At 41.3% G+C, this 15,000-nt stretch overlaps 1 protein-coding gene across 11 annotated transcripts in view; it reads left to right on the top strand.

The window, feature by feature from the left end:
* Window positions 1-15,000, top strand: part of LOC137439290 (calcium-dependent secretion activator 1) — a 539,275-nt gene that overhangs the window by 366,022 nt on the left and 158,253 nt on the right. For all 11 annotated transcript variants that reach the window (XR_010986881.2, XR_010986892.2, XR_010986883.2 and 8 more), the window contains exons 11-13: window positions 2,490-2,702; window positions 12,915-13,051; window positions 13,850-14,037. Coding sequence is in view for 6 of the 11 variants with exons in the window: in XM_068135050.2 (XP_067991151.1) it covers window positions 2,490-2,702; window positions 12,915-13,051; window positions 13,850-14,037 (538 nt within the window). In the remaining 5 variants the exon portion in view is untranslated. The remainder of the gene's footprint in view (window positions 1-2,489; window positions 2,703-12,914; window positions 13,052-13,849; window positions 14,038-15,000) is intronic.

Raw genomic sequence — 15,000 nt, 5'->3', positions numbered from 1 at the left:
AAATTTTCACTGAAATATATTTTTGCATGTCCGGGCATCGACCATGCCATCCATATGTGTTCTGTTGGTAGTGAAAACGTTTGCCACTGGAAAACATTCAGTCTCTTTAAATTCTAGGCCTCACCATATGCCATCACCACTCCTGTGTCAATAATTTTGTAAAGTTAACCTCCAAAGCCATCAAGAAGCTGGGCATTATAATAATAATAATAATAATAATAATAATACATTTATTTTATATAGCGCTTTTCAAGAAGCCCAAAGACGCTTTGACAGAGTACAAAAAACAAGTGCAAAAATACAAAAATCAATAGGTAAATAATCAAAGCAAAAGGAAGGAGAAGGAGAAGGAGAAGAGATAGTCAGCGGTTAAATGCTGTGGGTTAAATGTTGAATGCAGTGTTGAACAGGTGCGTCTTGAGTGATGTTTTGAATGTGGTGAGTGAGGAGGAGTCTCTGATGGTGTGAGGTAGTGAGTTCCAGAGGGTGGAAGCAGCGATGGAAAAGGCCCTGTCCCCCCAGGATCTGAATTTGGTCCGGATGGGGGGGGGGGGGGGGTCAGGAGGTTGGTACCAGCAGAGCGGAGGTTGCGGGTGGGAGTGTGTCTGGAGAGGAGGTCAGTCAGGTAGGATGGGGCCAGGTTATGGAGGGCTTTGTAGGTCAAGAGGAGGATTTTGTACTGGATTCTCTGGGGGATGGGGATTATCCGTCGTTCCTACTACTCACAGCCTACAAGACCTTTATCCGTAACTAAATGAAGTATTGCTGTCCCCTATGGGCTGGGGCCCCAGTAGCACATCTCTCTCTCCTGGATTCTGTGGAATCTAAACATTATTGGCATCTTCCGTCATGATACCAAAGCACAAGGCTTGTTGCTCATATTTTCTAGACAGGTCAGTCTTCCGGTGTAGTTCACTTGGCTGCTCTCTGTTTTCTGACCATCCACAACTTCTCAGGACATATGGTCCCTTCCAGTAACTGCTTCCTGGTTAGACTCCCAAAATCTAGCTTTTCCACTCACCTCCACTCTTTTGGTCCTTTTTCCTCCCATTTGCGGAATTCCAGTCCAGAGACTGTTCAAACACACTCTACCTTGCAGTACTTCAAGCAACATCACCGAACCTGACCCTCTTACTGGCAGTTTACTGTTTCCTCTCCTCCTCTCTCTCTCCTCTCTTTTGGTGTTAGCTCATTGCCTTCCTTGTATCCAACTGTAGCCCCCCCCGAGCTCCACTGTCTCAGTACATTGTCTTTTTACCCTCCGTCTCTTCACTCTTACATGAGCATACGTTTTGTATACAAATATAAGAAGAAAATTAAACAAGAACAAGTACAAAAAGTTTTAATTAAAACAAAAGCCGCGTCGATGTTACACAATGCCTAGATGCAGCTGTGCCTGTAACGTCGATGTTATAGGCACAGGACATTCCTATTGATTCGATTACTTGATGTTATTTTTGTGCAAAGTGAAAATATATCTCGGCAATTTCCCGTGTGTGGCGACGAATTTTTAATATATCTCGGCAATTTCCCGTGTGTGGCGACGAATTTTTAATATATCTCGGCATTTTCCCGTCTGTTATTTCAGGCGGTGTATGACTGACCATGCCGCGATTAAAAATATATATATCTCGGCAATTTCCCGTGTGTGGCGACACGTGAACGAAGCTATGCTCCTCTCTCCACATTATTGTGACGACGTATAAATTAAATATTTCATCGTGACTATTGTCATCAAATGGACGAATTTTTAATATATCTCGGCATTTTCCCGTCTGTTATTTCGGGCGGTGTATGACTGAGCATGCCGCGATTTAAACAAAATATATATATCTCGGCATTTTCCCGTCTGTTATTTCGGGCAGTGTATGACTGAGCATGCCGCGATTTAAAAAATATATATCTCAATGGACTTGAAGTTACAGGCCTTTGAGAATTCATTTCGTTCTATAAAGGGCAACTTTCATCGGATTTTCTTCCCGTTTTTTTTCAACCGAGTCTAAAACTATGTTAGCGACTGTGAAAAATGAAATGATATATCGAATTTGATTTGAAATAAAACTGTGTGAGAGAGGAAGACACCACGGGCCTACAAAACAGGCCTCAAAGCTATGCGAGTTAATAAAATGGTGGATATTTGTTTATATGAAGCCTCTCCCAAAATGGGTGGAGCTATGGTTCCCAGAATGGGTGGAGCTTCGAGGTTTTGTCTTCTCTGCAAGAACAAGAAGAAGAAGAAGAAGAAGAACAACAACAACAACAACAACAACAACAACAGCAGAGGGCACTCTATGAGCAGCGTCTGCGACGCGGCTAAAAAGGGGTTGTTGGGTACATGGATGTTCTCTGAAGTAGAATCTTATTCCCAGTCCTAACATAAAAATGAATGTGGCTGCAAAGAAGAGTGCAAAATTATTATACAATAACTATTTCACTTGAAGAAAATTCCTTGGAATCCTTGATGAACGGAATACTTTGCTCTTGTACAGGCCTTGAAGGTGGTCGAGCATTCTTCAATGCCGTCAAAGAGGGCGACGTGGTGATGTTTGCAAGTGGCGATGAGCAGGATCGCATTCTCTGGGTCCAAGCTATGTACAGAGCCACTGGGCAGGCCTACAAACCTGTACCTCCAACACAGATCCAGAAGCTCAATGCCAAGAGTGGAAGTGCTCCACAGCTCGATGCACCGATTTCCCAGTTTTGTGAGTGCTAATAGTTTTCTTATACACCACGAGAAACCAGTTGTTATTTCCCATTAAATGGCATGTTAATTCATTTTGATCGCCATGTGTTTCGACGTCAGTGATTGGGTCACAGCATTTTTGTTGTAAGTCGGGTTGAAATTGTATCTTATCACTTCTCTGGGGTCTTTTCACACTTAAGTTCTTGTTTGTACACAAAATTTTGTTACATTTTTCATTTTACCTCCTTTTTTTCAATCGACCCTTTGATGAAATATTTGTTAACCGTATTAGTCCAGCGGCCAATCTGTGTAAAATGAGGTTTGCTTCCATTATAGCGTGCGCCACCCTCAACGGTGGCATTGGTTTGGAGGTTCGTCACGGACAATTTTGCGTTGGCATTGATTTTGACATTTGTCGGGGACAATTACATGTGCGCACACCATCTAGCTGTGAACGTGAAGGATCTGTTGAGCTTATGATTGTGTTGGGATTTTGTGACCATGTGAAAACTGATTACAAATGTAGTTATATGAATAATAGAAAGCTTCTTCCCTTTTCTTCCTCTCCCTTTCCTGCTCAATACCAAGAGCACCTGAATCGTAGTTGAAGCATATGCTGGAATGTCACTTATTATGATTTTAATTGAGGAATCTCATTTTCACGGTGCAAGAGAACAGTGTTTGTGAGAGGCACGTAACCTCAGGGCTACAGTCATGAGACTAACTATCTCCTGTTGTGCCTTTTGTAAGAATCTAACCTCTTTTCCCCTGTTGTGCCATCGTGTAGTGGGACAGAAAGGTGAGTGCCAGGCAAAGAAATCGAGTATAATCCAGTTGGATTATCTCAGGATACCCGCCCCCCACCCTACCACAACCCCCCACCCACAAGCCCCAGCCAAAGACACCTGCACATTACTCCCCTGCCCCCTTTTTCCTTCACTGAGCCTGGACCAGCCACATTGTAATGTTTGCATTCAGGATGGAAAACCTTTTTGCCTTTTTCTTTTTAACCTCCCCTCTTCCCCTCACATTACTCACTCCTTTCCAGCCAAAAATATTCCCAAACAAAACATGGATTAAAGCAATATTGTTGATCTCAACTTGCTCTCGCCAAGAGGATGTCCGTTCTGATTCTGTTTCAAAGCAACTTTCCACAAAGCTTGAACTGTATTAATTTAGGTTTCGGAGAGTAAATGACGACCCGCTATTCATTTAAACTAAGCAAAACATCATGTTACCAAAAAAACCAGAAACATATCGAACGAAACTTTATTCTCTGACAATTGCAGTTGCACATGACGCCCCTTGTGTGGCCGCTCACCAATGTAGGTAAAATGCCAATTAATTCCTCCAAATTTGCGATGACGCTTTCCCATGATCTTTAATGAATTTATTTGTTTAAGCGCATGGAATTCTGCACACTCACGAGTTAGAGAAAATATATTTGGAATAATCCATAAATGTTCCTTTATAAATTGCACTTCCCGATGGATGTTCAAACTTCGCAAAAGATGAGCAGCGCAGTTGAAGTAAGAATTCCATTATGGAAACATTAAGATTAATGAAGCTTTGGAAAAATTTCGTCTTCATGTTGTCAACTCAATTCAATTTGACAGTGAAAAGGTGCGATTCAGTTACTGGCATTTAATTCGTCATTAACCTTACTTGCCAATTTCCAGTGTTAATTAGGGATGCTTGTTAAATTGGAAGTGTTTACATTGCAGCGACGACGCTCCACACACCTCTATTTCCTCCAACATGGAGTTGGAGTAATCACCCACCCCAACTCTGTTTCTCATTTTCAGCGATTTCAACTGTCACCTGGAAAGCTGGAAATGTGGTGTCGGTTCGGCAAAAACCATCCATCGTATTTCATCGAAGACCGTCTGTGACTCTTGTCGGTTTGATCCAATCTGTAAACTTCCCAACTTCCCGATTTCTCTCCATCCTCTCTCCTGGATCTAGTGATGATTAACTTTCCATCCAGTCTCGCTTGTTCTGCTTCTGCCCATATTGAATCTATTGATCACTTTCTGGTCAAGAACCATATCTCTGGCTATTGTGAGGCAACAACCTCAATGATGCAGAATATAGCTGTTTGCACAGGCCAACTGGCAGGTGACGTCGGTCTGCTTTCTTCTGCGTCGACAAGTTTACTTTCTCTCATGTGTTTATTCCATCCCGTCTGTGGTTTTCCTATCCGTCCTCGAAACACTGAATCTTGCGGGGAGGCGGTTGCAGTCAAGCAGGTTACCTTTTCAGCTTGGGAAGGTAACTTTCGTTCATTTTGTAATGCTCACAAGTTTGTGTCCATCCTGAGGTAAGGCAGAAAACATGATTTTACAAATGTCACGGCTGAACTCGCCAAACAGTCTCCTCGCTCCCAGTCATGTGGCGTCTTGAAAATTCTGTCTCTGGTGTATGCCACCCCTCCATCCCAGCCCTTAGCCTGGTGTTGGCTTAGCGATTAGGGTGCTGGCTTGGGATCCTAGGATCCAGAGTTTGAATCCTGGTCGATCATTGAATTAACGCCAGGGGGTTGACTCAGCCTGTCATCCTTCCGAGGTCGGCAAATTGAGTACCAGCTCTCTGGTAATTGGGGCACTGCATCAGCGGCACAAATGCGCTGCCAGGAAAATTGTGCAACCAGCAGCCTCAGGCTGCATATGAAAACAACAACAACATCCCAGCCCTCACATCAAATAGTATAATTGCAGATTCTGCCCGAGATAAGGCAAAATGTGTGAACTTGTACACTCAAACCATTACCCCCCTTTAACCACTGTTTACTGGACTCTGTGTCCTCCTTACCCAACACCCTGTTTCAGCGACTGGCTCAGATGGCATCAATGCCCATGTTCTCAAATCATACTCTGCAATTGTTGCTTCCCCCTTGACTGTCCTATTTAGTCTGTCCTCCCTTGGCTGCCTCCCATCAGTTGGAAATCATCAAGCATCACTCCCATCTACAAGAAGTTTGCAAAAACAGATCCTATAAACTACAGACCTGTGAGTTTGCTTCCAATTGCAAAAAAAAAAGCTGTAGAATCAATGATTTCTGCTGATCCATCAAGTTTTTTTTCCTGTTTTCAAACAGCCTTATTTCTGACCATCAGCTGGATTCCATCCTGGTCACTCAACTCTAGATATGCTTCTACTCCTCTTTCAGTGATGGTTCACGGCCCTAAATCTCAATCGGGTGGTTACAACTGTCTCCTAGGACCTATCTTAGGCATTCAACACAGTCTGGTATCCTGTTTTGCTTACCAAGCTATCTGCTTGTGGCATTCAAGGCCGCCTTCATTCCTGGATTCCTGACTTCCTCCACTCACGAAGTCGACGCATTGCTGAAAATGCTGCCCTCTCCTCCCCTCTTCCAGTAGAGGCTGGAGTTTCCCAAAGCAGTGTGTTGGGCCCAGTCTTCTTAACTTGTATAAATGCCATATTCGATGCTCTGGACAACCCTTTCTTCCTTTTGGCAGACAACTCCACATTGTGTCGTACAGTACCCTCATCCCACTTCTAGACAGACTACAGCTGCATCTCTCTCTCTGCTGATCTGGAATTGATTATATGCTGTTCTGATAGATGGAACATGGCCTTCAGCCCTGGAAATTTCAGTCTCACCATTTAGTTCTGGAAGGATCATCAAAAGATCTCTTCTATCTATTTCCTTGGTCATCCACTGGAAGATCATCAGTCTCTTGAACTTTTCGGCCACACCATCAGCGATGACCTTTCCTGGGCCGACCACATAGCAAAGGTGGCTTCCAAAGCCAGCCACAGACTGACTACTTCCATTGATACAAGTGTTTCCTTTAAAAAGCAGAGTTATTCAGTCTGCAATGGCTTTGCCCCTAGCGCAGTGGAATACTGCTTTCCTCTGTGGGCAGGCATTCCAGCGTTGCATCTGTGTGTTGTTTTCACATCACAGGCAGGTTGGTGGTCTCTGTTTTCTTCTATCTATTCTCCAACATTGCTGCCTTTGTTCTCAGTCCTATGACCCACCCCAATAACTCTAGGATGTGTTTTTCCAGTAACCCTCTCATGGTTAAACTTCCAAATCTAGGCTGACTGCACGCCTCAATTTCTTTATCCCTCGCTTTTCACGTCTATGGAACCACCTTCCAGAGGCTCTTGTTTCCACCTGCTCCCTCTAGGGCTTCAAGCCGGCAGTGCCCCACCACTAACAGCCTCCAAACCTCCACACATGATCTTTTTATGCCCAGTAACCCTTCCTAGCCCAACCCTCTTGTTTATTTTCAGTGTTTCCTCCCATTCTCTCTCTTCCTTTTCAGTTCATTAATTTCCTTGCTGGTTGTGCTCAAATGTTGCGACTGTTAATTTAAACTTGTTCTTCCATGACCCTCACTCTTGTAGAGAGACAAAAAAAACAAAATTTTAATTGCAAAATAAAATTGCAATTTGCAAATTGCAAATTGCAATTTTGCAAAATTGCAAAAAAATAAAATTGCAAAATAAAATAAAATTGGTTAATAATAAAATATTAACAGTACCATCTGTTAATAGCAAACTGTAAATGTAGGAAAAACTTAAACATTTAACATTTTGGGATTAAAATATGTTAACAGCAATTCATTAAGTGCTCTTGACAAATACAGACACGTGAAAAAGTAAGTACACCCCATGTAAAGTTTTAACTTTTTCAACATATTTCAACATCCAGCTATTTGATCTTCAATTCAACAATATTGACAGATAACGGTGATATTATATAACAAATATCATGAAACCTTTACATTTTGTAGTCCATTGTATAATTTAAATAAACATAAATGCAAATTTCGCATGTGGAAAAAGTAAGTACACCCCTACATTTATCACTACTTCAAATACCTAAAATTAGAACCAGGTGCACCAGCTCAGGTGCAAATGATTAGAACATCGTTAGAGAGGATCTTGGAGGAAACTGTCTTATTTAAACCTGAGACATTTAGTTTGGTTTGCTCTTTGTTGTTGAAGTGTGCGGCGTCACCATGCCTAGATCAAAAGACCTCTCTGAGGCCTTCAGAAAGAAGGTTATAGATGCCTATGACTCTGGGAAGGGATTTAAAAAGATCTCCAAACAATTTGAAATCAATCATTCGACTGTCCGGAAGATCATCTACAAGTGGAGAAGATTCCAAACAACTGCCAACTTGTTCAGGCCAGGCCGCCCCAGCAAGTTCAGCCCGAGAGCAGACCGGAAGATGCTGAAAGAAATCTCTAAGAACCCCAGAATGTCATCACGGGACCTACAGGTAGCTCTTGCCACTGTTGATGTCAAAGTGCACGAGTCTACCATTAGAAAGAGGCTGCACAAATTTGATCTACATGGGAGGTGTGCCAGGAGGAAACCTTTGCTGTCCAGAAAGAACATCAGGGCAAGACTAAAGTTTGCCAATGAACACCTCTGCAAAGACCAGCACTTCTGGAACAATGTGCTCTGGACAGATGAGTCAAAGGTAGAGCTATTTGGCCACAGTACCAGAAGACATGTTTGGCGAAACCCAAAGACAGCATTTGACCACAAGAACCTGATACCAACTGTAAAGCATGGTGGTGGAAATATTATGGTTTGGGGCAGCTTTGCTGCATCAGGGCCTGGGCAGCTCACCATCATATAATCCACTATGAATTCCTCAATGTACCAGAGGGTGCTTGAGGATAATGTGAGGCCATCTGTCGGAAAGTTGAAGCTCAACCGAAGGTGGACCTTGCAACATGACAATGACCCTAAACATACCAGTAAATCCACCAAGGAATGGCTGAAAAGAAAGAAATGGAGGGTTCTAGAATGGCCAAGTCAAAGCCCGGATCTAAATCCCATCGAGATGTTGTGGGGGGATTTGAAACGAGCTGTGCATGCAAGAAACCCCTCAAACATCGTACAGCTGAAAGAATTCTGCATGGAGGAGTGGGCAAAAATTTCTCCCAGTCGATGTCAGAGACTGGTAGACAGTTATAAGAAAAGCCTACTTGAGGTTGTTTCTGCCAAAGGGGGCAATACCACCTATTAGAGCCAAGGGTGTACTTACTTTTTCCACATGCGAAATTTGCATTTATGTTTATTTAAATTATACAATGGACTACAAAATGTAAATGTTTCATGATATTTGTTATATTATATCACCTTTATCTATCAATATTGTTGAAATGAAGATCAAATAGCTGTATGTTGAAATATGTTGAAAAAGTCAAAACTTTACACGGGGTGTACTTACTTTTTCACGTGACTGTACATAAAATAAACTAGAAAGCAACCCAAAAAGGCAAAGGCCATCCGCATCTGCATTGTACTCAAAGTAAACTTGACAAAAACAACATTAAAAAATGGAACATTTATTAATTAGTGTTCTCCATATTCTCTTAAAAAAGATTTATTGAAACTTTGATAACAAAAGCTCAAATAGTATTGACGTTATAGCGTGAACAGACAGACTGAAGCTCAAATGGCAAATAAATAAATACTCGGAAACGTTAGAAAAAACCCGGCCGTCTCGTGCAGCACAGCGACAGACAGGCTGGCAAGGGTTATTTCACCTTCCTGTGACGTTGCCCTTTGACATTTTGACCCAATTAATAATTAATGTTCTTAATATTCACATTACATCAAAATATCTTAATATTACATCACATTCACATAATTAAGGTTTGTTGAAAATGTAATGAAGAAAGCTCAAATGTGAAAAATGTTATGGCTTAGACACACACACAACACACACACACACACACACACACACACACACACACACACACACACACACACACACACAAACACACACACACACACACACACACACACACTGCTTTTGATTTTGTGATTGCTTTTGGTTCATGTTTCCGACACACAAGCAATTGCAAAATCCATCCCGTCTCTCGCTGCGTGGAAGGGCGGGATAATAAATTTAATATTCAAATAAATAAACAAATATCAGATTCCAATTTCATTAAGTCTGGATAACATCCCATTTGCGTTGAAAAATTGTCTCATTTCTAAAACAAAGTTTTCATCAAAAATATATAATCTAGAAATTAGTTTTATTGGAAATTGTTTAAAACTCTCGATAACCATAAATGCAACACAAACAAAATGGCATTTTTTGTGTGTTTGTTTGAATTGTTTGTTTCAATTTGGCCCTGTAAAAAGACAAAAAGTGTTTTTATTTTCCATCTGAACATGAAACATTCCTGTGGCTCTACTTATGCATGATTAATAGCACATGAACTCACAAAGAAAACCTTGATTCTTTTTTTTCGATTCTTGTGTGCATGGCGTTTATATCGATACCAGGAAACGCTCTACGAGCGAGGGAGAACGTTTTTCTTGCTGCTTTATAAACCTCCACTCATTTGGCAATTGCAGTGCATTCCTTTTCCTTATGCGCTCTGCGATATTTCAAATAACCCAGATCTTGCTCTCTTTGGTTTGTAAAGGAATGCAGCCGATTATTACCTGGTAGCTGCATTGGAAAACAATATTTGCTCATTGCCTTTCACCGATCTGGGCGCTTCTTTTACTTTACTTTGTCCTGAACAAATATGATCGTTGGGCTTCAACTTACAAATCTCTACCAGTCATTATCTCGGTTCCTAAACGTCATGCACACACAGATGCCTGGGAAATGTAAGACGGTTTGCATATCCAGAAGGGTATGTGGCGACGATCTGAATGCTGCATTGGTGCATGCTGCACACCTTACCTCCCCACAAATCGATACTAACAGCACTGCTCACCAGTCACATTAATCTCACCCCAGCACCACATCGTTACAGTCAAAGCTCCTTTGATTTCACGTGGACGTCCTGCAGGCTAAATTCCAACCAGTTCAATGTGAACGACGTGCCACATCTAGACTCCATCACTGTTTCTTTTTAATTAGTTTAAAATCGCCCCTCGCAGAAGCCATTTTTACTTTTTGAGAAATGCATCCTCCATTGCTTTGCAGATACAGCAATTGACATCGCAGATTAGCACAGAATCAAGTTGTACGTGCACAAAGTAAACATTTTATTTGCTCGGCTACTTTGCTTATCTGATATTCACCCTGGGTTTATCATCTTTTGAACATGAGACCTGTTTCACTTTGAATCGTTAAAAAACTGACAAGCGGAAAGTTCTATTAACCCTGCAGGAAGTTCCACTGGCCTCGAGGAAAGCGTTCCCATCCTTGTAGGAATTTGCAACTTGTGTTTTTGGACGTAAGAAGTTCAAATTGCATTAAACTCTTGTAATAAGTTAGTTTCGGACTTTCTTGTTCTGCCAAGTTTTTGGTCAACCTGGCCTGGTCAATACATTGGGTGTATACGACAATGGTGGTGGTTGGGTGTTTCGGACTTGCCTATACAACAAAATTGGAATTTTCAAAGGAGATTTTTTTTCCCCCATTCTCACGAACTCGACACTTGATTGTTGCCCGAGGAAAGAAAACGTGCAAACATATGGTACAAGAATGCATTTTTGACATTTTGCTTTTGACATTCCGTAATTGCTTTTACCTGATTTTCCCACAAATAGATTCTACACTATCCTATGCGAGGCCTGCTGATGACTTGCACATTCCTCTCATGTTTGCCGCTTTTTGCCTTTTCAGTTCTAGGCCTGCTTATCAGGTGAAGGCAATAAATAAGGCGCATGGTTAAAACCTCCTGGCATCACAAGGGATGCTTGCATTCAGACTGAAATTTTGGAATATTGCAATGGTTTGTGCTTTGATGGGAGGGACTCTCTTTTTTTTTTTTTTACCTTAGGGGGGTTATCTTTTTCCTTTTTCTTCTTTATGGGCATGGCATGCAGCCTTCCTGCTTGGAGCTTGGTTCTTTCTTGCCCATCTTGCTTGCTGCTGGTTCATACCAGGGCTTTGTTCACAGTTTTTTTTCTGCACTGTATGTTACAATATAGTGCATCGTTAACGTTGGCGAGGATGTAGGCATGCTAAGCAAAGAAAGTATTTTGTTTTTATAACTGGAGGATGATTGGTTACGTTGGGTGATGTAACTCGGTTTACACCAAATTATTTTTCTTTATGATCAACGTTGCAATGCTCTATTTCCTCGTGTTCTTTACGATGTTCTTGGTCCGGGGCATTTGCAATGTGCACTGATAAAACCAGATTATTTATCACACAAATGTGTGGTTAAGTATGCATACAAAAATGTTGTGGAAACATTGGGCTTTTATCATCCCCAGGAATTAATTTGATAGCTGCATGATTTGAGTTTGGTACAAACTATTGTGAGGTGTGAGTGATATAACATATTCACCTTGCCATGATGAAACATTAGGCAATTTGAACCTCCTTGAGGAGGTAACAATTTTGGTCTCATTCTCTACATTCTCCTTCACAACACCCTTCATTCTCCTCATATCATCCTCCCACCCATATATATTTTATTATTCATGTTTTTATTTCCCCTGTTTTCCTCATCTCCATTTTGTCTTGTCATCCACTATTCCTCCTTGTCCCCTTTTTCCCCTCATCGTCCCAGTTTTTGCCACCTCATCCCCATTTTTGCCTCCAACTTCCCGTTTTTTCCCCCTTCTTGTGCCTGTTTTTTGCACCTCACCACTTTCCCCCTCCTCATCTGTTTTTTCCTTCCTCATCCCCATTTTATCCTCCTCACCCCTGTTCTTTCCCTCTCACCCCTGTTCTTTCCATCCTCATCCCCATTCTTTCCTTCCTCATCACCGTTTTTTCCACTTCCTCGTCCATGTTTTTTTCCCCTCATCAACCCCGTTTTTTCCTCGCCCCATTTTCCCCTCTTTGTCACCATTTTTTTTCCACTTCCTAATCCATGATTTTTTTTTCTTCCTCATCCACGTTTTTTCCTCCTTGTCCCTGTTTTTTCCTTATCACTTTTGCCTCTCTCATCCCCGTTTTTTCTTCTCATAATCTATGTTTTTCCTTCCTCATCCTCGTTTTTTTCCTCACCTCATTTTTTTTCCTCCTCCTCCTCCCTGTTTTTTCCTGATCACTTTTTGCCTCCTCATCCCCATTTTCCCCCTCATAATCAACGGTTTTTTCCCCTTCTTTGTGCCCGTTTTTTTCCTTGTTGTCCCTGTTTTCCTTCTTCCCTCAACCTCTGTTTTTATTGTTGTCCTTCTTCTCTCTCTCTGTCTCTCTCTCAATCCCCCTTTTGCTCTTTTTTGTTTATCCTTTTTATTATCCTTTTCATCTCCCTGTTGTGCACTCAACATTTGTTTGCGCATTTGGGAAAATGCATATCACAGATGCTGACAGGGCGCACAAACATGGAATGGATGAGTTCATCTCAGCAAACCCTTGCAAGTTTGACCATGCGGCGCTCTTCGAAACATTGCAGCTCCAAACTTTGGAGCATCGACTCAATGACTCGTTCTCATGCCTTGTGAGTTTCAAAACAAAACTACACCTTTCTAACCCATAACTCATGCTCACCAATGTAGGACTGATATTGTGGACAAAAAAGGAAATGTGAATAACTCGGTTGTTTGCGAGTTTATATTTTTCCTGCTTGTTTTATTGCTTGCTCTTGCACACAAGTTGGTTGAGGTTCCTCCAGGAATCTTTAGGCATTGTAGAAACATAATTGTTGCAAAAAGAAAGTCACTGAGTGGTTTTGCAATCGTCCATAATTTAAGTCTTCAACAGAGGTTAATGTGTGTTTTAAAGTTGATCATTATTACTATTCTCATGCGTTTATCTCTAAAATATTATCGGAGTGATTATAATTGGGTTTTAGGATGTATTGTTTTTTAATCTGTATGTGAATGAAGAGCATGATAATCTTTCCTTGTGGGATTGTTAGGTTGGAGTTTGGTGCTATCTCTAACCCATATTCAGACCATATATTTTCTCACAACACTAAGGAAAAAGCCCCAAAAAAGGGTTGAGAGGTGCAACATTAAACTCACTTTAGCTAGAAAGCTCGTTGATGATACACCTTTCCTTCCGATACATCTGTGAGAGATCATTCAAGCTTGGTAAGGGTCTTCAGCATTTTACTTCAATAAAGTTGCTAAAAAAAACTATGGTGAAACCCACTCATCCCAGCTTGTGATGAAAGTGAAATGCTCTGCCTGCCTGTTCAACCTATTCGGTCTTTATTGTTTGAAATTAGGTTTGTTTTGCTTAAATTCAATTTGCGATTTCCTAAGGAGCCAGATGGAATTTACTTCATTCACAGGGATGGTTCAGCCCAGGCCAGGTTTTTGTGCTGGATGAGTACTGCGCTCGCTATGGTGTGCGCGGCTGCCACCGTCACCTGTGCTATTTGTCAGACCTGATCGGTCGTGCCGAGAATGGGATGATGATAGATCCGACACTGCTGCATTACAGTTTTGCTTTCTGTGCATCGCATGTACACGGAAACAGGTGCGTTTTGAACAGTCTTTCAGCTGCACTATCGGTTCACTTTTACTTGCATGTATTATTGGGTTTTTTTTGTTAACTATGGCTCACAAATTTGGCTCACAAAATGTTTTGCTCATCCCAAGTTATTTTGAAGCAATGTCCACAATTTTTAACCATTTCTTCTTTATTATTATTATTTTTCCTACTCTATTGTTTGGCATTGTCCTTTGTCATTCCAAAAAGTTTTTCTCTTCCTTTATTGCCATTTACCTCCCAACAAAATACCCATTTCATCTCACATCGCTAAATTGTCATTGTAATTGAGTTTGCCATTTCTCCTACTTTTTATTTCCCTTCACATTTTCCTGTTATGATTCTTGCCAACTTTTTCTAAATGCTCTTCTTGCTTATAAGTTATCTGAACTCTTTTCCGCCTTGCTCACCTCGTGCTCCCACTCACATGTGCTCAAACCCCTCAAGCTCGCCCGAATTCCCGGGGGTTGCACAGACGTTGAAGGCAGACGCCCCGGAGGGGGGGAATTCCCCCAGCCATGATTCTGAGGGTGAGCCCAAAAAGGACTCGAAAAAGGAGTCCAAGAGGTCATTCAAAAAGGATTCAAAATCCCTCTCAAAATTTGACCCCAAAAGGTGGGTACACCCTGAAATGCAAGGCCAATCCCGCATGTATGCTGGGCAAGCACTTGCCCAATGTTCTACCAGGTTATTGGTTTCTCCGTAACCTGCTTCAGCTTCCCATTGCTAGAGTTTTATTCACAGAGTGAACGTGGCCTGTGAACTGAACATGCATTTTCAATTTTAATATTACCATTAAAAATGCAAAATATAATTCTTTATTGATGATTATAAATATTATTATAACTTCATCAGACTTGACTCGTTTATTAATTTATATTGCTCTATTTAATGTAATTTTAGAATTATCATTTGGCTTTTCATGCAACATTTTCATTTGGTTTCAAATAA

Source organism: Myxine glutinosa, chromosome 1 (genome assembly GCF_964187855.1).
Source record: "Myxine glutinosa chromosome 1, kmMyxGlut1.1, whole genome shotgun sequence".
Lineage (NCBI taxonomy): Eukaryota > Metazoa > Chordata > Myxini > Myxiniformes > Myxinidae > Myxine > Myxine glutinosa.
This window is presented reverse-complemented; position numbering and strand designations above follow the sequence as displayed.